The sequence below is a fragment of the Tetrahymena thermophila genome (genome assembly GCF_000189635.1).
Source record: "Tetrahymena thermophila SB210 genomic scaffold scf_8254075, whole genome shotgun sequence".
Taxonomy (NCBI): domain Eukaryota; phylum Ciliophora; class Oligohymenophorea; order Hymenostomatida; family Tetrahymenidae; genus Tetrahymena; species Tetrahymena thermophila.
The window spans coordinates 28,593-55,337 of NW_002476043.1; the positions used below are offsets into that span (position 1 = coordinate 28,593).

General features: G+C 22.0%; 8 protein-coding genes across 8 annotated transcripts; 4 read left to right on the plus strand and 4 right to left on the minus strand. All coding sequences in view use genetic code 6, as the record gives it.

The window, feature by feature from the left end:
* Positions 1 to 902: 902 nt before the first annotated feature.
* TTHERM_01262850 (WD-40 protein, putative) lies at positions 903 to 5,005 on the plus strand (the record flags this gene model as incomplete). Its single annotated transcript, XM_001026044.2, has 16 exons — positions 903 to 971; positions 1,151 to 1,225; positions 1,315 to 1,454; positions 1,540 to 1,636; positions 1,728 to 1,824; positions 1,889 to 2,115; positions 2,170 to 2,520; positions 2,577 to 3,003; positions 3,072 to 3,427; positions 3,495 to 3,624; positions 3,686 to 3,841; positions 3,897 to 4,055; positions 4,111 to 4,408; positions 4,491 to 4,726; positions 4,774 to 4,857; positions 4,917 to 5,005. 16 exons carry the CDS (start codon positions 903 to 905, stop codon positions 5,003 to 5,005), a joined length of 2,991 nt encoding a protein of 996 aa, XP_001026044.2.
* A 1,415-nt stretch (positions 5,006 to 6,420) lies between these two features.
* TTHERM_01262860 (hypothetical protein) lies at positions 6,421 to 7,179 on the minus strand (the record flags this gene model as incomplete). Its single annotated transcript, XM_001026045.3, has 1 exon — positions 6,421 to 7,179. One exon carries the CDS (start codon positions 7,177 to 7,179, stop codon positions 6,421 to 6,423), a length of 759 nt encoding a protein of 252 aa, XP_001026045.1.
* Positions 7,180 to 9,608: 2,429 nt separating this feature from the next.
* TTHERM_01262870 (endoplasmic reticulum oxidoreductin 1) lies at positions 9,609 to 11,481 on the plus strand (the record flags this gene model as incomplete). The annotated part of the gene is made up of 7 exons (XM_001026046.2): positions 9,609 to 9,698; positions 9,793 to 9,900; positions 9,998 to 10,114; positions 10,213 to 10,441; positions 10,504 to 10,877; positions 10,938 to 11,123; positions 11,173 to 11,481. The coding sequence occupies 7 exons, from the start codon at positions 9,609 to 9,611 to the stop codon at positions 11,479 to 11,481; spliced, it is 1,413 nt and encodes a 470-aa protein (XP_001026046.2).
* Positions 11,482 to 11,970: 489 nt separating this feature from the next.
* On the plus strand, positions 11,971 to 14,473 carry TTHERM_01262880 (transmembrane protein, putative; the record flags this gene model as incomplete). The annotated part of the gene is made up of 2 exons (XM_001026047.2): positions 11,971 to 13,918; positions 13,980 to 14,473. 2 exons carry the CDS (start codon positions 11,971 to 11,973, stop codon positions 14,471 to 14,473), a joined length of 2,442 nt encoding a protein of 813 aa, XP_001026047.2.
* Positions 14,474 to 14,646: 173 nt separating this feature from the next.
* Positions 14,647 to 19,459, minus strand: TTHERM_01262890 (DNA topoisomerase I; the record flags this gene model as incomplete). The annotated part of the gene is made up of 9 exons (XM_001026048.2): positions 17,633 to 19,459; positions 17,180 to 17,582; positions 16,867 to 17,117; positions 16,513 to 16,813; positions 16,139 to 16,432; positions 15,547 to 15,966; positions 15,324 to 15,487; positions 15,089 to 15,259; positions 14,647 to 15,021 (listed from the first exon to the last, which is right to left on the minus strand). The coding sequence occupies exons 1-9, from the start codon at positions 19,388 to 19,390 to the stop codon at positions 14,647 to 14,649; spliced, it is 4,137 nt and encodes a 1,378-aa protein (XP_001026048.2). The 5' UTR covers positions 19,391 to 19,459.
* Positions 19,460 to 20,642: 1,183 nt separating this feature from the next.
* Positions 20,643 to 21,623, minus strand: TTHERM_001262898 (Mps one binder kinase activator-like protein; the record flags this gene model as incomplete). Its single annotated transcript, XM_012800576.1, has 6 exons — positions 20,643 to 20,756; positions 20,834 to 20,945; positions 21,009 to 21,088; positions 21,168 to 21,379; positions 21,454 to 21,521; positions 21,577 to 21,623. 6 exons carry the CDS (start codon positions 21,621 to 21,623, stop codon positions 20,643 to 20,645), a joined length of 633 nt encoding a protein of 210 aa, XP_012656030.1.
* A 317-nt stretch (positions 21,624 to 21,940) lies between these two features.
* On the plus strand, positions 21,941 to 22,450 carry TTHERM_001262899 (hypothetical protein; the record flags this gene model as incomplete). Its single annotated transcript, XM_012800577.1, has 1 exon — positions 21,941 to 22,450. The coding sequence occupies one exon, from the start codon at positions 21,941 to 21,943 to the stop codon at positions 22,448 to 22,450; it is 510 nt and encodes a 169-aa protein (XP_012656031.1).
* A 600-nt stretch (positions 22,451 to 23,050) lies between these two features.
* Positions 23,051 to 25,292, minus strand: TTHERM_01262900 (hypothetical protein; the record flags this gene model as incomplete). Its single annotated transcript, XM_001026049.2, has 8 exons — positions 25,117 to 25,292; positions 24,831 to 24,981; positions 24,404 to 24,631; positions 23,815 to 24,350; positions 23,681 to 23,765; positions 23,365 to 23,619; positions 23,203 to 23,314; positions 23,051 to 23,151 (listed from the first exon to the last, which is right to left on the minus strand). The coding sequence occupies exons 1-8, from the start codon at positions 25,179 to 25,181 to the stop codon at positions 23,051 to 23,053; spliced, it is 1,533 nt and encodes a 510-aa protein (XP_001026049.2). The 5' UTR covers positions 25,182 to 25,292.
* Positions 25,293 to 26,745: the final 1,453 nt, after the last annotated feature.

Genomic DNA, 26,745 nt, shown 5'->3' on the forward strand with positions numbered 1-26,745 from the left:
ATCAATTTTTATTATTTTTCATTTTGTTCATCATCATTATTTATTTTCTTATTTTAGCATCTTTAATTTTAATAAGTTTAAATTAAAATAATTGTTTTAAATGAGATAATTAAATAAATTAAAAAAAAATTAACTTTTTAAATTTAAATTAAAATATATACTTTCTATTTGTAGTATTTGATATTAAAATATAGTTAAATTACATTTCAATCACATTTATAAAATATTTATTTATTTATCAATATCAATTTTTATTATTTTTCATTTCGATCATCTTCATCATTATTTATTTTCTTATTTTAGCATCTTTAATTTTATAATTATTTAGTTAATTAATATTTTAGTTAATAATTAGTAAGTTTAAATACTCAATTTTTTAACTATCTATTCTTTTATCTCAATTTAAAATTTTTTAAAGATAACTCTAAAAATATTTAATTTTGATAAATAAGTGATTAAAGCAAAGTTAATTTAGTTTTAAAATGTTTAAAATTTTATTAAAACTTTTTCTTAAAATAAATGTTAATTTTACTTTTGGTTTGTTGAAATTAATAAAATTTAATTTTTTTATGCCATAACTGGACTAGATTTATATTTAGAGGTTGGTCATGCGTATCCAATTATTATTTACTTAAAAAATGAAACCTATTTATTAATTAATTAATATATGAATAAAATGATATAAACACTTATTTATCAATAAATATGGATATTTAAAGCTATTTTTGATTAATTAACAATGTATTTATTTTTTAATTTATAAAAAACAAAATTTTATCTTTTTACTATCAAAATAAATATCAATTATTCATTCAAGATAAACAAAAAATTTAAAATCAATTTGTAAAATATATTCAAATTATCTAAAGCTAATTGATTGAAATAAATAGTAAGGCGAATAAATGTATTAGTAAGAAGAATACGAAGTTAACAATGAAGGCTAAGAAGATGTTAGCAAGATAAATGCATTAGTAATTTTAAAATTAAAATGAAAGGATAGGGAGTGTAGTTAATTGGGTTAAAAATTTGAAAAATATAATATTAAAGTTGTAATCAAGCTCCATTAATAAATTAGATATCTCGCTCTCTATTTTAATACCCTACTAAATTGAAATGCATTAACAAATAATAATTTCTCTTATATAAAAAGAATTTGAAATGGACTTTAGGTTTTAATTTCTAGCTCACTGATGGCGTTCACAATTTAACAAATGAAAAAAGAAAAGTAATTTTGTTAATCAGATTTGAAATATAATTAAATAAGTTTATAATAACTAACTACACACGAATTAAAAATTCATAATATGAATAAAGGAAATTTTCTATCCTGTTGCGCACACTGGTGTTATATACGATTATGAAAACAATACATAAAGATTATTATAGGGTCATTGTAATAGAATTACAGCAACAGCATATTGCAAATTCTCAGATATAATTGTTACTGCTGACTGGTGAATATTTATTTATAAAATTAAATTTTAATTTGATATGCTGTTAAGCCTTAAACATAAATTAATTTAAATCATCTATAAAAAGCGGTCCAGATTCTATGTTAGTAGTCTGGGATGCATCAACAGGTATTCCTAAAAAGACTATCTTTGAACCACATCCTAATGGTTGTTAAGCTTTAGATGTAATAATTTTTATTAAAATTAATTATATAAAATATAATTAAAATTCAGTTTTATTTAATATATTGTTTGTACTAATAAAATTATAATTAGATTTCTCAAGATGGACAATTCATCGTGACTCTTTCAAAAGAAGCTAATACAGATACTGATGTATAATCTCTTTCTTTGTGGGAGTGGAATAAAGATGGTAAAAAATAGAAATATTTGTTTGTTTTACTCATTATGTAAATGTTTCCTTTAAATATTAATAGATGAACCATGTTTGATTACCAATGAATTCGATAGAAGAATTAAGGATTATTAATATTTCGTTAGATTCAATTCAGATGATAACACTGAATTTGCAACAACTGGTAAGACAAGAATTGTTTTTTGGAGAAGAGAAGGAGAATAAAAAGGTTTTAACTATTATTCCCCTGGTAACATTCCATCTCTTAAGGTTCTCACTCAAACAGTATTTATACCTGATAATACATAGGTAAATATGAAATATTATTAAAAGTCTTCATTACATTTTTGTTTATATTTAAAGGTTGTTACAGGAACAACTGATGGTCATATTATTGTATGGGATATTTCTCTTATCATAGAAAAAGTAGACACTCCAAAAGAAAGAAGAGCAATTAAATTGGTTGATCTTATGAATAAATCAAAAAAGCCTGATGGCAAAAAAGGATCAAATTCAATTAATATATTAAAAATTTAAGATAACTATTTAGTTATTGGTTCATCTAATGGATCTATCCGTTTTTATGACTTTCAATACAGAATTATAGCTTGGTTTGAAGATGCAATTATAGGCTCTATCAGCAATATTTCTTTTGCAAATACTCCAATGATTGAAGACAATGAAGATGAAGATGGCTTTGATGATGAAAGAAAAGTATGTTTTTATCTTATTTAATTGTTCATTTCATCATTAATTAATAATAAAAAAAGGATAAGGGTGAAAATGAACCTAAATTTATCTGCCCTGACTTTATTGTAGTAGATCTTGATGCAACTATCACTATGTTAAATTACAAACTTTTTGAAGAATTAGATGATGAAAAGAAAAAGGGAACTACTTTAATGAAATCTATAGTTTCACCAATTATTGCAATGAGTTGTAGACCAAACTCTAATGTTATTGGTATTTGTTGTGAAAATGGTTATCTTTATGAATGGAATTTCTAAGAAAAATCTTCCGTTCTATCTATTTTAAGAGTATTTGATACAGATAAAGAAAATATTCCTAATTGCATTGATTACTCTCCAGATGGAAATTGGCTCTCTGTAGCCACTAAGTCTGGTAAAATCCATATATTCGATTGCAAAGAAAAATAATGGCAAAACTCAGTTCTTGAAGTATCTGAAAATGAATAAGGTGATTAATAAATATTATTTTTTTTTTCAAGTAAAGCAAATTTAAAAGAAAATTTAAAAAATATTTAGGAAAACCCAAAGTTAATATGCAGGTATTTTCTTCAGACTCAAAAAATCTAGCTACTATGGATGCTGATTATGCTGTTTCACTCTTTACTATTGATCATAGATAATTTGATGTGAATATTCCAGAAAAGGAATGGTAATTCGTTGGAAAGCATAGAATCCATCATAGTGAAATTAAATCTATAGCATTTGGCGAGTCAAAAAATGAAAACGATAAAAAATATTATAGATTATTTAGTATTGGAGCAGATATGAAAATGGTAGAATATGAAGTTCTTGAAATCGACTATAGCAAGCAAAAAGAAAAAGGATAATAAATAAATTATATTGACAGACTAAAGCTTAAATCCATATATCCAGTAATTAATTGATTACAATCATAAAGAATTATCATATACTTATTTATTTATATTTTATTTATTAAAGATTGAATAAGAAACAATACCTACTGCATGTATCTGGTACCCTATAAATATGTATAAAGAAGATGTCCTGCTTACAGTCAATGAAGAATTCAAAATAAAATTGTGGCAATTTATGAAGGACAATTTCAAATGTATTTTAAATAATATAAAAATTATTTTATTTAAAAAAAAAAACAAATTCTTAAAAATTAGTTTGTAAAAAGACATGTCTTGGTCCAATTTATGGTGGCGCAATAAATAAATTACTAATTTTAAATTAAAACGATGCTTAAAATGATTATTAAGATAAATACCTTGCTTATTCAACTAAAGAAAAAGTAGTAGGAATTATTAAGCTTCCTTTAGAAGGTAATTTAGATATTTATCAATTATTTATTGATTTTTTATTTTTAATTAATCAAAGGTAATCCTAATTAAACTATGGGTTTAATTGCTCACCCTGATAAAATTACTAGTATTAGTTGCTCTAATGATGGTAAACACTTCTTTTCATCAGGTTCAGATGATTATTGTGTTAATGTATGGTCTGTCAATGTGTAGGCTTTAGAATAAATATTTGCAAGTACAATTAGTTGATTAAAAAAATTTTGTTATTTTATTATTGCTAATAAAAATAGCCAATCCAAATGAAGACCCATATCCAAAACTTCTTGAAGGTGGAGAAGATGGATAAACACATTAAGACTTAAAGAATTTCTTCTATTATTCTTAGATTAGAAGTAAGGATGAGCATACAACAAAAGCAAGAAAGCTAGATGGTAAAGTGCCATTAATTGCCATTCCAGATATGATGAGGTCTATGGGTTACTATCCTACTAATAAGGAAATAGAAAATATGTAAAACGAAATTAGATTCTCTAAATATCTTGATCCTGGCGAGTAGGTAGAAGAATTAGACTTAAACATGTTCTTGAAGTGAGCACTTTTAAATATTTATTTAATTAAAATTTAATAATTTTATTTATTTATTTACTTACTTAATATTTTATTAAAAAAGATTATTCGTCAATCACAGACCTGTATAAGGTATTGGTAAATCAAAAATTGCTGAGTCACTTAATACTTTAACTAAAAGTTTGAGTGATTCTGCTAAGGAAATTGCTGAATAGGCTAAAGGTTAATCTGTATAACCTAAAACATATAATATTGATGGCATTGGAGAGATTTCTTTATAAGACTTAAAAAAAATATTAACCACTGAAGGAGAGCGTATGACTAATGAAGAATTTGATGGTAATTTATAATATTTTAAATGAAATATTAAATAAAATTAAAAATAGAATGTCTCAAAATATTATGTGGTGAAAATGAAGACTAAATTCCTCAATAAATTAATGTAAACAATTTATGTGAAGATATTTTAGGTAAGGAGCAATTCATTTTCATTTAAATTTTTTTTTAACTAAAATTTATTGATAAATAGGTTTTGAAGATTTAGAAGGTGAAGAAAGAGATGATAACATTGAAGATTAGTATGAAGATGAAGAAAATGAAGAATATGATTAAGATTGAATTTATTTTACCAATTTTTATATTACTAATTAAAATTAAGAAAATAATTTAGATTTGTAAATAATCTTTAAGTTTATTTTATAAGTAAGTTGCTTACTTGCTTGCATCTAATCCTAAATTTTCAAATTTACTTTTCTTCTTTTTTTTGTACAATTTTTCAAATATTAATTTTCATTAATAAATTTAAAATTATTTGTAATTTTATTCAATAAAAGCAATAAAATTTATTTTTTAATATTTATTTATTAATAAATAATAGAAAAACTTTCAAATTAATACGCTTAAATATTCACTATGATGAGATATTATAATCAGGAATTATCAAAATCATTTGTTTGTTAATTTTTGATATACTTTTTTTGAAATTTTAATGATAAAAGCTGATCAAAAAATAATTTCCTTTATTAATTTTACATTTTTGATGAAATTCTTTCTTTATTTTAATTACCAAATATAATATTTCTATGTTAATTGATATGTTTATATATAGATAAGTAATCCTTCATTTAAAATATTTATATTTTTAGAGCTATTTAAAATAATTTAATAGTTTTTATTTTCAATATATTATTTGTAGAAATTAGTTTTTAATCTCTACATAATAAATTCTTCAATCTAAAATATTTTGAGAAATTAAATAATTAATTATCCATGATTAGAAAAATTTATATTTTTTAGAAATGTTTCAAGCCATTATAAACCAAAAAATTATATTAAAATCATAAATAAAAAATTTAAACTTAAAAATTTCAAATAAATTTATCTTATAATTTAATCATATAAAATCTTATTAACGTGATTATTACTTACTTACTTACTTACTTACTTTTATTATATATTTAATTAAAAATATTTGCTATTTATATAAAAATAGAGTTGAATATCAGATTATTTGTGAGTTTTTAATTTCTGTTGCTAATTTAAATGATTATTATTTTTATTATGATAAATTTTATTTAACAATATTTAGAATGAATAAAATCACATTTATCTTTACTCTTTTATAAAGTATGATTATTTTTTTTTCAGCATTTTATATTTTTAAAAAGGCAATATTGGTATTATAAATAAATCTAAACAAAATATTTATCTTAATAAAGCTAGAATTTTTGAACTTTTATTTAACTATTTTTAAGTATATAATTAAAATCGAGGGTGTTATAATTAAAATTTTTATTTTTTGATTTTAAGATTTTAATTAATAGAGTTTTAATTTACAAGAAAAAATAGTATTCAAAATAAATTATAATATTTTCATCATTTTAAAATATGTATATAAATCATTTTAATTATAATAAAGCCTTTAATATAGAATTTTAACAAAAATCAAGTGTTTAATTTTATCATTAATATTATGGCTTAGTCAAATCTTATTAAATAATTTTTTATATTAAGATGTGATTTGAATGATTAGTTCAATGACCATGACCATGATGAGCAGGCTTCTTGGATGAATTAGAGTTAGCCTTGCTTTCTTCTTCGTCATTAAAAACTACACATTCAGTTGCATTAATGCAAGAATCAGGGATATCAAAAACACTCATATCAAAAGGACCTTCTTAGAAGTTGTAAAAGACTTATTAAGTAAAGTTTTCTGGAGCTTCTGTAGGGAAAGCAAAACCAGCAGGAACTCTATGACCAGTAGGGGTAGTATACTTATGGAATCCATAGTAGAAAGGACCTGGGGGAGGAATATCTAACCAATAGTAATCAACTTCTTCACCATTCTATTAGTAAGTGCCTTTAAGTTATAAGTTATGTTCAACAATAAAGTTAGGGTGAGCAGGATGGAATTCAGTAGCAAAAATACAGCAGGGAGGTCTAGTCAGCATTGGCTTATCAATCAACAAATAAGCAGTGCGCTTAGTGTTTAAAAATCTGCATGGGAATTAATGATAGGAAGAAGGATTTTAAAAGATAGGAATACAAAAGTCGTAATAATATTCAATCATTGACTCAGTTGCAAAGTCGTAATAAGTAGCACCTTTACCCTTTTATAAGTAGAAGTTAGTAGCAGGATCATAAGGAGCATCTTGCTCAAGGGTATATATATCCCAATCCATTCTATATTAATTAGGAAGAACAGGCTTATCCTGTTATTCACCTTTTCTGATAGAAAAGGCTAAGGAGAGACTAATCAAGCAGAGAGATATCAACAAAAATTGTTTATTCATTTTTAATGATTTATATAAGCTTATTTTTTATAATTAATTATAATATTTTGAAAGAAAAGTTTTCGTTGAATATTAACTAAAACCCTTTCTTTACTTCTAATTTCTTTTATTAAAAGTTTTAATTACTCAAATTTAGATGATTTAGTCTTTTTTATGATTTTAGCTTTTTTTTAGTTTTTTAACTAAATCTTTATTTACATTAAAATTCTTTTATTAATTAATTAAAGATTATATTTGTTTATCTAATGCATCGATTATACAAATACATACACTAACTATTTCAATAATATAACAATAAATCCTTCTTCTTCATTTTCTTAAACTTAAGCTCAAATTATCAAAAAAAATAAAAATGGAGAAAATATTTTCTCTCTCTTCTAAGTTTAGTAAACTAGTTTAAGCTTTAGTATAAAATTCAATAAAATATAAAATAAATCAAAGAATATAAATTTATTACATATCTTCATTTAATTTTTTAATTACTTAGCTCTTTTATTATCCTTTAAACTAATACAAAAATAAAATTAGCTAGAGTATAATACTCTTCTTTATTCTATTTAACCTATTTTGATTAGAAAAAAGTGGTATGGTATTGATTATAAACTAAATAAAAAGAGAAATTAATCATTTCTTTTACTTTTTTAGTATAAAAGCAGAGTTTAATTGTGAATTTAGGCAAAATAATAGTTTAAGAATAAATTAGATTTTTTAATAAAATAAAAAAAGTGCTTGTATTTATTACCAAAGTTTAAATACTTTAAAATTTAATACTTAAAATGCAAAATTATTTTTCTTAAAAAGACAAAAGTTATGATTTTATTTTGTTTCTTAATTTAATATTAAAAATATTTTTTTTAATTATAAAATTTAAATATAAGAAAATGAAAATAAATTTTAAAAAAATGTTTATTTAGAAATATTGAAAATAGCAAGATATTAATTAATTTTATAAATAAATAATTAAGAATACTTAAAATTTAATTTTCTCACTAATTTAATCTTAAGATTATACTTATCTTCATTAATATTCACGAAGTGATATAAAATAATAATTTTTATTTAATTTTATTTTTTGTATATTTTTACTTTAATTAGGCACTATTAAAGATTTGATTATATATATGATGAATGATGTTTAAATATTTGATATGAATTATTTGTCAAAAATTATTAATTATTTAAATAATTTTTTTAATTCACTTACTATTTAAAATTTAAATAAAGAATAATTAATAAAAATTATTGCTATTTATAATTTAATAATAAATTTATAGGCAATTAATTTTTGATAATAAAAAAAATATCTACTTAATAACTAATTACAATTCATCAAGTATATTTAAAATACCAAATTTCTATATTAAACTTTTAATATAAACATCTATTTTTTCACAATAAGAATATATACACTTTATCTATGTTTAATATATATTGATTATCCATTGAATTATGAATATTGATTGTATATTTGATTATCTTAAACAATTTTCAAATTGGTAATTTCAGTACATTATCAAATGAAATTATAAAATTAAAAATTTCACTTCTGTTATAATTCTTTTATAGTAATAATGGTGTTTAAAAGCGATAATTAAATCAAATTAATTAATTAAAATAAATTAGTTTTATAATAAATGAATTTTAGTTCAATAAAATAAAACTTCCAAAGTGGTTCTTTATTTAAAAACTCATCTCAATTTAATATTTTAAAAATTATATTTGAAATAAACTAAATTTTCTAATAAATTTAACATCTTAAACTAATGCCAACTTTTTGCTTTAGCTATTATAATTTAATAATTATTAGTTTTTCAATTTATCTATACATATGTCCTATGGGTGCTTGTTTTTACTGAAGAAATTAAATAATTCAAGATTATTTGAATTTATTAATTAATGATAAAAATATTCTTTTTGTTTTTTTATTTAAATTTCATCAAAAATATTTTGATGTGGAAGTTTTGTACCATTTTATAGAATTTTCTTTCTTAAAATTGATTATAAAATAAAAAAAATATGAGGAAATAATAAATTGGTAATAATCCTGCATATCTGTTATAAATTAGGTTCCCTAGAGTAATAAAGTTATCTAAAATAGTAAATTATAACAGATAAAAAATAATACTAAACTTTTATGGTAGAATTAAAATATATAGTTACTGTTCAATTAAAAATGCATTTAAACATATATTTATCATTTTATAGCACAATTAATTTTTAAAATGCAAAACTTTTACACGTTTAAGGATGATATTTATTACTATACATGTTTGGGATTGTTAATAATAAATTATTAAGCATTAATAGTATGATATTTGAAGAAATTATATTTATAATCAAAAATATAAATTAAAATAATAAATAATTCAAAATAAGTAGGATATCTTTAAGATTATTAAATATTATCGACTTAGTAGTTAAAAATAAATATGGATCCATAAAAAGTAAAGAGAAGAACAAGATTCGTTCTTAAGTTATGGGCAGCAGCAGCAGTGGTTTACTTCTCATATGTTTATCTAGTAATTTATTTATCGGACTAGCAGATATAAACTACTTATATATCAGCTATTATTAACATTATTAATCATCATTTTTTAATCTAACTCCTAATAGATCCCACAAACTTTTAATTACAAAGGAAAGATAGATGATTGCTGTTGCGAAGCAGAGCTTGTTCAAAATACTAATTAAAAAATTTATTAAAAATTAGATGAATTATCAGTAACATATTTGATATTTTTGATTCAATTTCTTTTTATTTCATTTTATAAAAATATCATAACGAAATTTATTTATTTATCTATTAAATATAAATTAGCATACAAAATTTTTTAGAACATTTAAAGTTAATATTGATACTGAATGCAAATTTTTCAGTGTTGAAGGTATTTGCAAGAGCTAAGGATGTTCAGTTTGTAGATGTGATGAAAATAATGTAATTTTTATTTTTTTTAATGTGCTTTATCTGATAATCTAGAACCAAATTTAGATTTGCAAAACGATCTAACTATTTAAATATGAATTACAAAATAGATTCCTTTACCTTGGAAAAAAACAGATTTCATACAATAATCAAAATATGATTATGCTGACTGGGCATAAGAACCAGAGGTTAAAATTACAGATGAGTGGTAATGGAGAGTTGAAGAATTTAACGAAAGTGAAGGAAGTTATGTAGACTTAAAAGACAACGTAGAAGCTTTTACAGGATATCAAGGTTAGAATATTTGGAAATTGATTTATGAAGAAAATTGTTTCTAAGGTAAACAAATTAAATTATTGTTGTTAGTTATATTCTTTGAAAATCTCATTTATTTAAAATAGGAGAAGATTTATGTTTAGAGTAAAGAGCCTTGAACAGAATATTAAGCGGACTGCATGCTAGTGTTAGCACATAGTTAAGCGAACTTTACATAGATTTTAATAAAAATAGAACAAAAATGTATCCAAATTGGAAATTATATTTTGAAAAAGTAGGAAATTATCCTGAAAGAATACATAATTTATACTTTTATTATTCTGTTTTACTTCGCGCTATTAACAGAGCTGAAAGTGTTATCAGAAATTACAACTTCACTACTGGAGACTTCTAAGAGGATGCCAAAACATATTAATTAGTTGGCGATATACTAGATTACACAACAAGTTAGTGTGACCAGCCATTCCACGAAGAAATATTATTTAATACAGATCAAGGAGTAAACAATTAAAAATCAAATAAATTATTTTATTAAAATGTATAAATTTTATTAAATTAGAGAAAATATAAGAAACACTACCAACAATACATCCACAACATAACTAAAATTATGGATTGTGTAGAGTGTGAAAAGTGTAAAGTTTTTGGAAAAATGCAAGTTTATGGTATAGGTGTTGCACTGAAAATTTTATTTTCTGATGATTCTTCTACTTAGATTTAAAAGCTTTAGAGAAACGAATTAATCGTAACATTAATTTTATATATTATTTTAACCTTAAAATAAATATTTTTAGACTTTAATAAACGCTTTTGTGAAGTGTGCAAGCAGTTTGGATGTTGTAGATAAAATGTTTTATAGAAGATTTAAATCTTATTTCAATATTGGATTAGCGTTGTTTAGCTCCTCACTATTTTTTATGGGCTTCTTATACTTTGCAATGGAAATTCAAGAAAAGTATCTTGGTCAGAAAATTAAAAAAATGTTTTAACATTTCCCCACAAATATACCTGACCCAAATAAAAAGAAATAAGCTGCAATAGCTCAGTAATAAGAATTAGCAAGAAAACAAATTTTTGGAGAAGGAAAAGCCAAAGATGATTGAAAAAGTCAAAAGTAATTGAATAATATAATAAAAAATGCAAAAGTAAATGAATGATTAAAAGTAATTAAAACAAACAAATAAATAATGAAACTGAAAAAATTTAAATTAAATTTGATTGATGATTTTAAGTGTTATCAGAAGTTTTAAAATAGTATTTTATTATGTATTTATATCTATTATTAATTATTAAATATTACTATTAATAACATTATTTTAATCAACAAATATATTTATTCATCAACTAAATTTACAAAATTTAATAAAAAAAATTGTCATTTAAAACCTTTAGTTTATTCTTAGAGATATTAAATTATACGAGTTTACAGTAATTATACAGACAAACATATTGATAAAAGAGTACAACAACAAAATTAATTAACAAAACAAAAAACATCAAAATTTAAAAAATAATCTGGATATTAAGATATATCTTACTTAATCTATTTATTAATCATTTAAAAAATACAAATTTACTTTTTAGCTATAAAAATGAAAAATAGCTAAAATAAATACTAAATAGAAAATTAAGGAGACATCAAAGAATCATTACTTGATAAGTTAAATTAATAGGAAAACTCCTTAAACAACTAGATATTTGATTCTGATAAAACTTAACCATATGATATACCGCTAATTGGATATAATACTATCACAAAAAATTTAAAGTATTCAATCTAAAATGATATAGGCCAATAGATTGATGTCTACTCATCAAGCTTAAAAAATTCATATGATCAAGAAAACTAATAAATTCATTAAAATTACTAGAACAATTTTGCATAATTAAATAGCCTCTAAATGTAAGATAGCACAAAAACTTTGAACAAAGAAGAAATTTAATAGCAAATATAAATAAATTAATAATAAAATGGATAGCAATAAAAGTATACAATTGCTAGAACTAAAACAGAAGGCTTAAATAATAACAACTTTAATAAGTTAAATCCAATATTTTTTTCATCTGATGTAAAAAAAAAGACAAATAAAATATATTCCTCTAATGATAGTGATAATAGACTGCATCAGCCAATATGCATAACAGAGAGCTACTTGTAAGGGAAAATTAGTAGTAGTTCTGATTCTTATTAAAAGATACAACAAATAAATGAAGATATAATTAAAAAGATGTATACTTATCAGGGAGATTAGCTTAAGGAAGAAGAATTTATTTAAAAACTCTACATAAACTCTCAGTTTCTTAAACATATAATTGCAGAAAATAAGAAGGTTCATAGCTAAGATCAATAATAATAGATCCCATAATTTTAGAAAAATACTTCTGAAAAGAATGGTATCTAAGTAGAAGTTGATACCATTAAATAAGAGCAGTAAATATAACTGCATGAATTTTAAGAAGGAGAATAAGATGAAAATGATAAACTTATAGAATTTACCAATAAGAAGTAAAATATTTAACTAAACTAGCTTTTATCGTTTAAAGATGAAATCAAATATTAATTTAAAAAAATACATTTTAATGTCGATATTGTTGAAATTAGAAAGAAATATAGAAAAAAAATATTCACTTATATAGTTTATGCTACATTTTTTTAATTCTTTGTTGATAATCTTATTAGCTAAATTGAATAAGTTGTCGGATAGACATTGTATGCAAATTAAAACTAACCCTTCAACTACTAAAGCCTAAGCACAAAAGTTACTCTTTATTTTGCTATATTTAACGTAGCATTCTTTCCGTTACTTATGGGATTCATCATTGATTAAATTTACAGCTCTATAGTAATGCTGTTATGTCTGATTGTAATGCTTTTTGGAAGGATTTTAACATTATACAGTATACTGATATAGACTTATTAAATTCGTGTATTAGCATAATTCTTTTACCAGTTTGGTGATTCTGGTTTCTATTTAACATCTATTTATTGTATTTATTTTTATTACTATGACCCTAAAGACACAAAGAAATTTGTTTTAAAGCTTACTAAGTACCTTGGGCTAGGTTGTTCTCTTCCTAGAAATTTGTCTTCTATTCCTATGATATTTGTTTATTAGGCAAGCTAAAATCTGAACCCAGAGAATATAACTTAATAGAAATATAATGATGAAGTTGAGAAGGCTATGCCATTTTTATTTGGTGATCCACAAAAATAAATAGTTTTCTCATTAATCACTGCTTTAGGTTTTTTGACAGTTTATTTTGGGTTTAGAGCATTATATTTAGACTATGAGGCACATGAATAAATGTCTAAAAAAAATTTTAACTACATAAATAATCCTCTATTTAAAGCCGATTTAGATGATTTAATTAAAAATATATTTAAAAACTTGAAATTTATCGGTGTTATTTTTGCTGGAGGATTAATTTATGGACTGACATCTCAAAATATCATATTTAATGTTGACAAAAGTATATATAATTAGGTAAATGGGAACATAGATAATCCACCAAATATGACACTTTTTATAATTGTTTCAGGTATAATTATTTATTTATTACTATTTATCTAAAAAAATATCTTAAAATATTATTAAAATAGGGCATGAACTCATCTACATCATATTTATATGGTATTTTGGAAAAATAATATCAAAAGATTTTTTTAAGAAATATCAAGTTTGGAAATTAAGTGCTATCACTTGCTTAACATATTATTTTATTTAGTTGATTTTAAGCATGACTGCTTATAATACAAACGAGAATTCTAAATTTTTTATCCTTGTGTTTCTGTTTATAATCAATATCTTCTCTGGTATTTCATTTTCAACTAATGTTTTGTGTGTAGATTCAATATTAGCTAAAGAAATTGATAAAAACTGTATAGGTTTTGCATATGCATTTATGATTGTCTTTAAAAAGTTGTTTGAACTCTTAGGAGATCTTTCTCTTGACTTTGATTTCTCTAAAGACTTGCCTTTTATCACTTTTACAGTTAGCATTATAGCTTTAATGATTATACTTTATATAGCGAAAAAATCTAAGTAAAATGAATAAATAATTGATTAAGATTTAAATATTTAAGAAATGGAATGAACTAACTGATTTATTTATTATTTTACATATTAATTTATACAAGATAGATTGATTAATCTGGATATTTTTTTTCAATTTAAATATAAAAAAGAAAATAGTTAAATTTTAGTTTTAAATTTTATAATTAAATTTATATTTTGTAGTTTGTTAATAATTTAAATTAATCAAATAAATCATTGTCTTTTTTTTCTTCTTTGTTATCTTCTCTTTCTAGGCTCGCAATATTCAACTGTATGGCACTCTTTTTTGAGTTCAGCATCACAGAATAAGCAAACATCTACAAAATCTGTTTTAGAAAATTTAATAATCTTAACTTGCTTCTCTTTTTCTTTATCAGAAGGTTAATCTTCTTTAATAATATGTTTGAAAGAAATAAGCTAGCTTTAGCATTTATCGCATTTCTTTTCCTTATTAACTTTGAGATCTTTATTTTAAATGGGAAGACTCCATTAAGTCCAGCATTCGTTACACATAGCAGCTAATTTTTGTGCTACTTATGGTTCGATGACGATATCACCCATTTTACAAATTTAGCATTCTTTCAAAAACTAAAATTAAAAATAATCATTTAAAATCAATCAATAAATTAATTTTTATTTTCAATTATAAAATTACCCTGGAATTCATTGAAAGCTTACATTCCTCATTAGTGCAAATAGAACATGTTACTTAGTCGCTTTCCATGTTAGGAGACTCTGTATAGCATTTAGGACAAACTTCAAATGAAACATTAGGAGTATGCAAGGATGTGAAAAAGATTACTTAATATTTATCATAAGGACATTTCTTTTATTTAAATTAAATTTTAATATTAAAACATGCTTTTTCATTTTGAAAATAAAATACTTACTTTTTCACCAGCTAATCTGTATTTACCATTTGATGGAATAAATAATGAAACATCGCATTTTTCACATATAATTTTGCCTGCCTTTTCAATAATTTTCATAAATCTATTACAAACTCCACATTTGCTAAACGGTTTTGCTGATTCCAGTGTGTCTTCAATAGTAGCTTTTTATAAATATTTAAAATAAATAAAAAATAAAAATATAAAGTATTAAATATCATACTGCAAAATTATCCAAACAAACTGTCAATCTTCAATATATTTTCTACAAATGTAAGGTACTTAGCTTAAAATATTCTCATAGAATCATTTATAACATCAGCAAATTGCTTATTTCCTTTAGCAATTTAATCAACCATATTTTCAATTTTAGATCTTATCTAGGGTTATACAAGCTCAGGATCTATTTTTTAATATCCATGGACAAGAGATCTTCCTAATTCAGTAGGAACCAAACTTCTATTTGAACCATTTATTTAAACATAGTTACGATTTACTATATTTTATATATGAGTAGCCATGGAGGCATCTGTACCAATACTATTTTTTTCCATCAATGATATAAGCTCTGATTCTGTGATGTAGCCTGGAGCACTAGTATACTCTTATTCTTAGTTAATACTGGTTACTTTAAGTTACTTACCTTTGTTTAATATATTTATTGATGATTAGTAAATATGTGTGTAAAATATAATAGTAAAATTATTTAATTTTATTTTTTCTTTTCAACTATTAATTTGAATTCTATAAAAACCCAAATTTTTACATACAAACCAAAAAAATAAAATAAAAGTTTTAGATAAAAATAATTTTACCTTGTTATAAATTAGAAGCTATAGTATTTTCACCTAAACTAATATGATCTTAAACCTCGGTGAAACCTTTATTAACCATTTATATTCCTCTTGCGATGAAGTTGTAATTACAGATACTTCCTTAAATAGTAATTTTCTTATATTTGCAATCTTCACTTAAACTAGCAATAAAATGCTTAGATATGTAGTCATATAATTTTCTTTCATCACCACCAAGAGAATTAGGATAATTTGTAGTTGGAGTAATGGGAGGATGATCACCCATATCTACTCCTGATCTTGGTTATTTATAATCTATTTTATCGAAATATTTTATTTTTTTAGCATTATAAAAATGTATTTTTTTAGTCAAAAATTAAAAGTTAAAAAAATACCTTGCAATAAATTAGAAGCAAATTTTCCATAATCAGAATCTGATTGTAAGGAATTCAATATTTCTCTAAATTAGAATGCTTTAGGATATGCTGTTGATTCAGTACGAGGATAGGTAATATACCCGTTAAGATAAAGCCTTTCAGCTACATGCATGGTCTCCATAGGACTCATGTGCAAATAACTTGAAGCTATTTTTAGTAACTAGACTGTATTTAATCCTTCAGGTCTTTATTTAGTACCAAAATCAGAACTAACTTAAGTAATTTGGATATGTTACTAATTAAGTACATCTTTGAAAATCTATAATAAATTAAAAAGTTTTAATTTAAAGAAAGTATTTTATTTTTTTTTACTTTGTTTGATTCTCCTTAATCATAAATATGACCTTTATCACAATATGAAACTACTTCCATCCCATCTTCTGTGACAAAAGTAGCTCTAATTCTGAAGTATAAACGGGGCTTGAAATTTTTAATCTCATCCTCTCTCTCAACACAGAATCCCAATGTTGGTGTTTAGCAAGGACCAAAAGATATAATATTTTCATTTAATTCGGGATATCTGTTACGGAAAAATAGTGTCTGATACCTTGTAAATGCAGCACCTTATAAATGATAAAAAACAAATAAAATACTTTGATAAACATTAAATTATTTATCTCTTTACCTATTTTAAGATCTATTATTTAACGAGCATCAACAGCCTTAGACTCGTTCATATTTGGGGGATCTCTTACATTTTTAAAAGCTTAAACTAAATCTGATTTTGTCAAAGAAGAAAACTTGGCTCTTAAAATTTATTGTGTATTTTATTCTTTACACATAAATGCTTCACATATAGATTTAACTTCAAAGCAGATGTTTTCACCTTCCCTATCGTTATCTAGCCATAAAATTAAATAAGATGCATCTTATGCTTCTTTTTCTAAATGTTTAACAACGCCTTAACTAGGATTAGCCTCAACTTTAATAGTTTTAGCAGAAAATAGATTTATAGGATTGACTTTATTCCACTGATCATATTCTTTCTAGAAATCTAAAGAGTAAACATGACCTGCAACACTTGTAACCTTTTTTTTAAAAATTTTTATTGCTTTAATTTTAATTAGATTTAAAATACCTTGAACAAAACTCTGTTTCCTTTGAACTATCCTTCAAATTCGTGCACAGGTAAGTATTTGCTGTATCCCTTTACAGACTTTGAAGAGTTGTTAGAAAGAGCGTCTGCAATGGATTTGGCTATAGAGGGTTTTTCAGCAATCATAACTACTTTTTAAAGACCTCCTCTTCTTTAACCATTATATTTATTCTAAGTGTAGTGATAGTAAGCATCTTCTTTTAAATAAAATGTCTAATTTTCATTAATATATTTTTTAGGATCAGTGCCCCATTCATTTGAAACTTCTTATTTTTCTTATTCCTTTTATCTAGCAGTCTTTCCTTTCAATTTACCTTGTCTTTAATCTTGCTATTTGCTCTCTTCATCATTTTATTTCTACTATTATGCTTATTAGTTATCTGCCCTTTAATAGCTTTCTTACTATTGGCTTTCATCCTTTGTAACATACTTAGTTTTAGCTGATTTTTATTCATATTTTTCAACAAATTATTGATTATTATTATTTTAATTTTTAGGAACATACTCTTGTTTTTGATATTCATTCCTCTATTTGTTTTGTTAATACTATTCTTATTATTAATTACTTTTGCTACTTTGTTAAGCTTAGTTTTACTATTAAGCAGGTATATATTCTTCATACATAACTTAATTTTATTTTTAATTCTTTTTACCTTATTGCTCATTTTTCTATACTTATTCTTGTTAAGTCTGTTATACTACGCTCTTAGGTACGTAAACAGTTTATTAGTTCTGTTAATCTTAGCTAGATTTTGGTACATAGATATCTTTTGTATTATTACTTGAAGTATTATTAGGCTATTTTTAAACATACTCTACCTTCTATTCTTAATATTGTAAAGTTTTCTTAGCAACATATTCTTCCTTCCCTTTTTATTAGTTGTTTTTATTGTTTTGGTTAACTTTAGATTAGTTAGAGTTATCAATAACTTTTTCAACAAAAACTTAATTATTATTTTAATTCTATTGCTAATTATTATTGCTATTTTGCTTAGTATTTTGCTCCTGATATTAATTTTTTTGTTAATAGACTTCCTAAACCTTTTTGACCTCATATTATTGATAATTTTGTTGATATCTGTCACCTTATTATTTTTGTTGATTTCCTTTAGTATTATACTTATTTCCTCTTTTTTAATCTTCATCATCATTATCGTCATATTCATCCACATCATTCTTAAGCATTCTCTAAAATTATTATTGCTTATTTTCATTCTAATCTTTTTAAGAATTGTTGTAGTTTTGTCTATTACCTCTATTTCTATTACCTCTATTTTCATTGTCGTTTCTGCTATCTTACTACTTATCTGTGAAAGTGTTAGAGTTTTGTTCATATCTATTATTTTATTGATCATCTTTACTTTAATAGCTTTTTTAGACAGCTTCATATTATGAATTATAATTTTGCTATGAGTTTTTAGCCTCATATTAATTATTTTGATCTTTTCTTTCATAAGCAGCCTAGTTGTTTCTATTTTCTTTCTTTTCATATTGCTATTTATTACTTTATTTATCTTGATTTCTTTGGGATTACTTATTCTTCTAATTATTATTATAATTTGAAGATTAGCTTTACTAATTATCTCCTTCATAGTAAAATCCTAATAGATCGTTCATCCCATTTACTGTAACTTTATTGTTGCTTTCATAGTTGATTTATTTTTATTACTTTTTTTACCTTTGTTGAGATTCATCTATCTATGAACCCAACGAAGGAAAATCTCTCTCTTATCTACTCATTATCCTTTTCTAGTTGCGTCTATTAAATATAATTTAATTTATTTGATTCTAAATTAAAATTGAATATCTACCGTATATTCTATAAAATTAAAATATTATAATACTTAATAAAATTTTTAAATTTCCTAGATTAAAACCTTATTTTTAAAACAATCTAAAATAAATAAAAATTTTTAAAAATCACAAAAACCTACCTATTTTGTATTGAAATTTTAATATAGACTTTAGCAACTCAGCTTGATAATAATTTTATATAAATTAAAAGTTTAGATTATTTCTAACTAATACTTTGTTTGGATTAAATAAATAGTTTGCAACTCAAGCGATTGGTTGGGCGGGATCATTTATGGTTAACAGATTTAAAAGTTCATATTAGAGTTTCAATAAACATTTATTTTTACTTTTAATATAATATTTAAAAATTTTCATAGCTCTAAACAATTATTTAATTAAATATTTTTGTGATTGATTTATTTATTTAATTTTGATTAAAATTTTTTCAAAACTTAAAAATAAGAAATTGTAATTAATTTTATTAAGTAATTTAAAAGTAACATCAAATTCAAAGTTGCATTCATATTTATTTATATAATTTAATATTTTATGAAATATTAAAGCTCAAAATATTAACTATGTATTTAAAAACCTAAGGCGTTTTAGTTTTAAATCTATATTTTGCTTTTATCAAACTCAAATTACTGAAAAGAAAACTAAACTGTCTGTGTATTATTTCAGTTAAAACATCACTTAATATCTTCATAGGAAATATTTTTAAACATAAATAATGAAAATTAACTATTTAAGAATTTAACTTTATTATAGATCACTGTTAAATTAAATATTTTTATTTAAAAAATACAATTCACTAAATTATATATACTTATTTATAATGTTTATATATCAGTTTATAATTCAATTTAAAATTAATTTATAATCTACTTTTCTTTTAATTTGTTTTTAAGTATTTGAGAACTCTTCAAGAATAAATTCATTATTATGATTTGCTTGTTTTTATTTTTATTTATGTTTGATTAATATTTTTAAATTATTTTATTATTTTAGCATATAAATTTAATTTAAGATTCTTATTTTTACCAATCTAAATAAAAATTATTCTACTTTCTATTAAGCTCATACATAGTTTATTGATTGATTAATAATATTGAATCTTATGAACTATTTTTTTTTAATTTTATCTTGCATTATAATTTTTATATTTATTTAACTCTCTTATATTAATAAATACTAGTTTTCAATTGTTTTCTTTAATATTTAACTCACTCTAAGGAATTGTTAGCAACTTTGGAGCCATCATATCAAATTTAAGGGCATATTCTGTAAATCTACTGCAAAGATACATTTCTTTCTATGATTAGAATAATTTAGATTAAAATATTTGTTAAAAGTAAATTCAACAAATAAAAAAAATAAAAAATATTTTACTTCAAAATCTAAAAAAGCTTATCTGTGATTATAGTAGGTGTGAGTAAATAATCTATATAATCTTCTAACTATAGGTGCTAAATTTTTTACAGCGCTTTACGGGATAGATACTCTAATTTAAATTTAAGATTTTTAAAATAAAAAACTATCGATGTATTTTTAAATAATCATTTACCTACTATTGTAATTTTTTATGTTTTATAAAATTGATGTTGATTAGTCTAAATTATGTATCATGTAATCAATAGCTGAGCACTATTTTTAATAAATTTGTTAAATTAAATGTAGATTGATTATTAAAAAATATTCTCAATAGATTTAAGAGTAAATTTACCTCTTAAGGCGTCTTATGTGCTGCACACAAATATAACCAATCATCAGCAGCTTTCATTTTTGGACAAGTTTAACTTGTACACACACCTTTTAATTAAGTAGCTAGCAGATTTAACTCTAAGATAAATTGCCTTAAGTGTTCATACTACCAAACATTAATATCTACGTCTTTTGGAGGTTCACAAATTTTTTGTACATTAGAAGGGTCATTACCTTTATTATTTATAAAAAATGATAGACTTCCTTGAAGTTAGATATGAATTTTTATTAAAAACAAAGTATATTACGGATAAGCTCTTAAATATATTCTTAAACCGCTAAAGGGCCTTGCATGTTAGAAACGTCTTCAATATCCCTTTTTTCATAAATACCTTTTAAGTATATCTTATTTTTATAAGCTAAATAAATACCAAGCCCATAAGTCGGCTTAGCGAGTTCCTGGTTTATTTCTCCTCATAAAACACCTTAAATATAAATTAGATTTAATAGCTTTTTTTTTTGAAATTATTAAACAGAATTGAAATTTCAAAAAATAATTGGAATGTGATGTATTTGTTTTTTTAATCAATCTACTTTAGAGTATTCATTTTTTGATTAATAATCAATCAATCAATACAAATCTTAAATATATGTGTGAATTTGTCAAATTATAAATTTAAAAATTGATTAAAAAAATTATAATTAAAATTTTTCAAATAAAATATAAAATAAAGAAATACAAAGGGAAAAACCCTTTCTTAAGAGCTCTCCTCTCATAAATTAAAATCTGAGAAAATGACATTTAAATTTTTAACAAATCTTAAAGTTTTTTAAGCAAATGTGAATAATCCATCTCTCTAAAATAGCAACTAACAAGTGCTAGGTATTACACATTAGCCAACTCCCCCAATAGTTTTTAAAAGATATTAAGTTTTTTATCATTTAGTTTCCACTTAAATAAAATGTCAACCAACTGTAATTTTCTCAGCTTTTAAATAAAAAAACAAAGATCAAGTTTTTGAAAATTTCTCTTCATTAACAAAAAAATTTTGTAATGAAGCTTTATTTCAATAAACAATCTTTGTTTAGAGGACCTCGCATCTTCAAAATGTCTTGTATGCAATACTTATGTCTATTATTTTACTTTAATAGCTGGAAATCTACCCTAAAAAGTAGACAAAGGCTAAGTAAAAAAATTAGCATATGTAGAGGCATCTCTTCCCATATTTATAATATATTAAAATATATAAAAAGTATTTTTTAAAATATAGGAAGCCTTTTAAACTGCCATTCGCCTTGCTTTGATAATAAAATTATTTAAATATGATAATAAAAATTATGAAAATTAGATTTCTAATATTAAAATAAAAATAAAAATAAAAAATATTAAAATAAAATAAAATAAAAAATTAAATAATTAAATAATTAAAATAAAAGAAAATAATAAAATAAATAAAAATAAAAATTAATAAATACAAACATAAATAGATATATAAAAATTAGCCATAGAAAATAATAAACTAAATTTAATTAGTGCTGCTACTAAATTGAATATAAATTTAAAATTATGAAATTTTTTTGTAATTATTTTAGAAAAATATGTACAATTTAACTGTAAAAAAATAATTAAATAAGTATTTTTTATGAAAAAAATTGAAAATTTTTCTTTTTAATTAAATATTTTGTAAATATAAATAAATTAAATAAATGAATTAATAAATAAATAATTTGAATAAGGGATAAACAAAGACATTAAAATCTATTATTACACAAATATAAATATATATACACACACACACTTACTATAAACAAGTTTAACTCTATATAAAAATTATCAGTTTTAACATCTAATTTATTAAAATGAAAAAAGTTTTAGGAAAATTTATTAAAATGATTTCTGTATCATCACTTTTATTCTTATAAAGAATATTATTTTCTTCTTAGATTATTTTTTGAATATATATTAAATTAATTCTATTGTTATTATTATTCCATATTCTACATTTCTATTTTTATTTTCAAAAAGCTTAACTTTTAATTTTTAATTTAAAATTTACCTATTTGCTTTTATTTTAAACGTTCTTTTAGATACATTTCTCCTGGAGAAACTGCTCTAGATTAAGGAAATCTGCCTTTAGTTGAAATTCTGAGAGGTTATTCTTTAACTTTCTAATTTAAAAATTTTGTGAAAATTTGAATTAGAATATAACAAATTTTACATATTAGGTTGCTTCTTTATTGTATTTATTTTGCTCCATTTTTTAAATAAAAGACTAGCTTGTTTTTAATACTTAAGGTTCTTCATCTGGAATTATTTCTAGTTTGCTAAATGTTTTAGTTAGATATTAAGATGAATTATTTAATATTCTGCTAATATTATAATTAGAGTTGCTTCTTTTAATTTCTTAGTATTCTTCATAACGAGAGTTATTTAATAAATTTTCTGAACTATTTTCATTCTACAAATACTAGCTCTTTTATTAAAAAATAATATTTATACTTTTAAAAATAATTCTTTCAAATTATAATGCATACTTTATTATTTTTGCTACGAACCTTTTAGTTGTATCTTGCTTAACTTACATTTAATTAATCACTAAATTGCAAATTGCTTTGGCCACTTTTATTAAAAGTTGTAATTAATTTTAAATACAAATTTTTAATTTTACTTGATATTAGTATGAAATGTAGAATCCATACTTCTTTCTTTCCAATGCTTGCTTAAGTTTTTTTTGGAAAACTACTTAGAATTTTGAAATGAGTTTTCTAACATTGAATTTGCTGTATTCCCAAAAAGAGCAGATAAATCGCTTTGTTTCCTATCAAAAATGCTGTTATTTCCTGTAAATGTTTTTTCTCTTGGATTATATGTAAAGGATACATTTCCAGATTTAATAGGAGTCACTTAGCTCGCTTTTAATACTTCATTTTATTGCTTTTATTTCTACTTCATTAGAATTGACTGGTTTGGAATCGTTAAAATCTTTCCGTTAATTATCTTAAACTACTAAGGAGGATTTTTAGGAGATTAAGATATTTTATTAGCTTTACTATCACTAAGAGATTAATTTATTCTCTTTCTAATGATTGTTTATTGGCGGTTATAATCTAATTTAGTAACAGTATTTCTATTTATATTTTCTTGATAATTTTTTATTGTCCCTGAAATAAAAGAGCAGTTTTCTATGGGTGGATTGTATACATTCTTATTAAAAATATTAATATAAATATTTTATAAAAATTAATATATTATTCTACTTGATTATTGTCAGATTTAAGGTATTTTTCTATTCCTTGAGGTTTAATTTATATCATGCTCTCTTTCAGATCTCTTAATTTAGGGTTATTCATAATGTTAAAATATGGAGGAGATTTAGGTGATGGTTATTAAGTATAACCATCGTATTTATCTTGCTAAGGAGTATAAAACATTTGCTTTTGATTAATTTATAGTGATTTTGGTCTTTCAGCTGAGAATTCCTCGTGCTAGTTAATAAAATAAAAATCAAAAATCTTAAGCTAATTAATTTTTATTACAAAATAATACCAAATACTCAAAATATTTTTTATGGCTGAATAAAGTGTTTATTATAAACAACCAAATAAATAAATATAAAATATATAAATATTATTTATTCTATTAAAGAAAAATTATATATAATAACTATTTATAAATTTAAATTACATTTGTTGCATATTGCATCCTTTGTTTTGCGTTTGCAAAGCCAGATATCTATGGATTAAAAGAAGGTAGATACTTTCCATTTTTAAACACTTCTTTTATTTTGCCATCATCTTTCTTTAATAAGTAATGTTAATCCTTCAAAATATCGTGCCTTTTTGAAATAAATAAGTATTATTTTGGAATAATTATTTCATTAGATTTATAATGTTCATTTCTTTTTAATGCTAAGAGTAGATACTGTATAATTTCATGCACTTATAAAAAATTAATTTTTAAAGTAAATTACCATATTGCAGTTCTACTTCTAACTTTTTTAGGCTATTAATGGAACGATCTTTCCTAAGAGCTCATTTAATAATAATTTAAAAGCCTTTTAATATCAAGGAATTGCTACTTTGGCTACTAAACAATAGATTAATTGTTATTTTTATTGATAAGTAATATTTAATAAGATATATTAATTTTATGCAAAGTAAAAAATCAATTAAAATTAAGACTTTTTTGATGTTTTAATGGTAAACAGATAACCACTTTTTATTCATCCAAAATTATAAATTAATAAATCCAAAAATTTAGAGTAAAGAACTTATCATTAAATTGTATAGGCAAATATTATTAATAAATTCAATTATAATCATTAATATTTCATTTTTTTCATCACCAATTAAAGCAAAATAATTTTTGGAAAATATTCATTTATTTCAGTAAAATAATATTTTTGTCAATCAAAATTGTATTAATATAATAATAATAATAAATAAAAGTATCATAATAAATAAATTTAATTGATTAATTCAATTTTATTGCTTATATAAGTAAACAATATATTATAATCATTTATTTATTTTTAATTATTAAAGTTTATATTTTTTTAAAAATTTTTTAACTTTACTATTTTGAATTTTATAAGAATTTAAATTGTATAAAATTATTTGCCATTAAAATATTTTGTAATAGAATTAAATCATAATGATTATGATAAATTACAAGACAATGATACAAATGTTTATTTTTAGAGATATTTGCTTAAAAATATTTGCACTAATTTTTTTTTTGAAATAATTTTATTTTTAATCTATTTGATTATTTTAATCTAAATAAAACTATTTCAATCCTTGTTATTGTATCTTAAATTATTATTAAATTGTCTGTTATTTTTATAATTTTTCCTCTTTTCCTTTTTAAAAATTCACTCTATAGTTTAAAAAAGCTATTAGTACAATTATTTTCATAAACATTCAAATATGTATTATCAAATAATGTTTATCAAAATAATTAAAATCTTATTTAATTAAATACATACTCTCAAACTAAAATATCTTAATAAAAGCCTTTTGCCACAAACATAACTAATAAGATGTTTAAATTTATTTATGCTTAAAATTAAAATAATATTAAATTTTAAATACTATTTCAATTTTACAAATTTAAAATAAAATTTTTAAATGATTTTAACATTTAATTAATTATAAAAGTAAGAAATAAAACAAATTAAATTGTTATTATTTGTTAATTTTAAGTTGTATTTGGTAAATTTATTTTAATAGAATTAAAATATAAAATTAAACAAAAAAATAAAGAAGTTAAATAGTTGTTTAAATGCTAAAATATTTTAATAAAAGTAGATATTTGATTTTATGAAATAAATTATAATTAGTTGACAATTAATTTTATAGCTTTGCTTATTTTTTTATTCAATTAATTTCAGTATGAATTTTAGATTTTGCATCTTATTGTGAATGAGGGAAATTATATCTAAGATATCTACATATAATTAGATTTGAATTCTTTATAACTAACTATCTAGAAATTTAAAAATAATTTTAGTAAATTGATGGTTTTAATTGAAGATAAACTGCAATACATTTTACAAATATTAATTATTAATAAGAATTAAATATATATTTAGCTGATT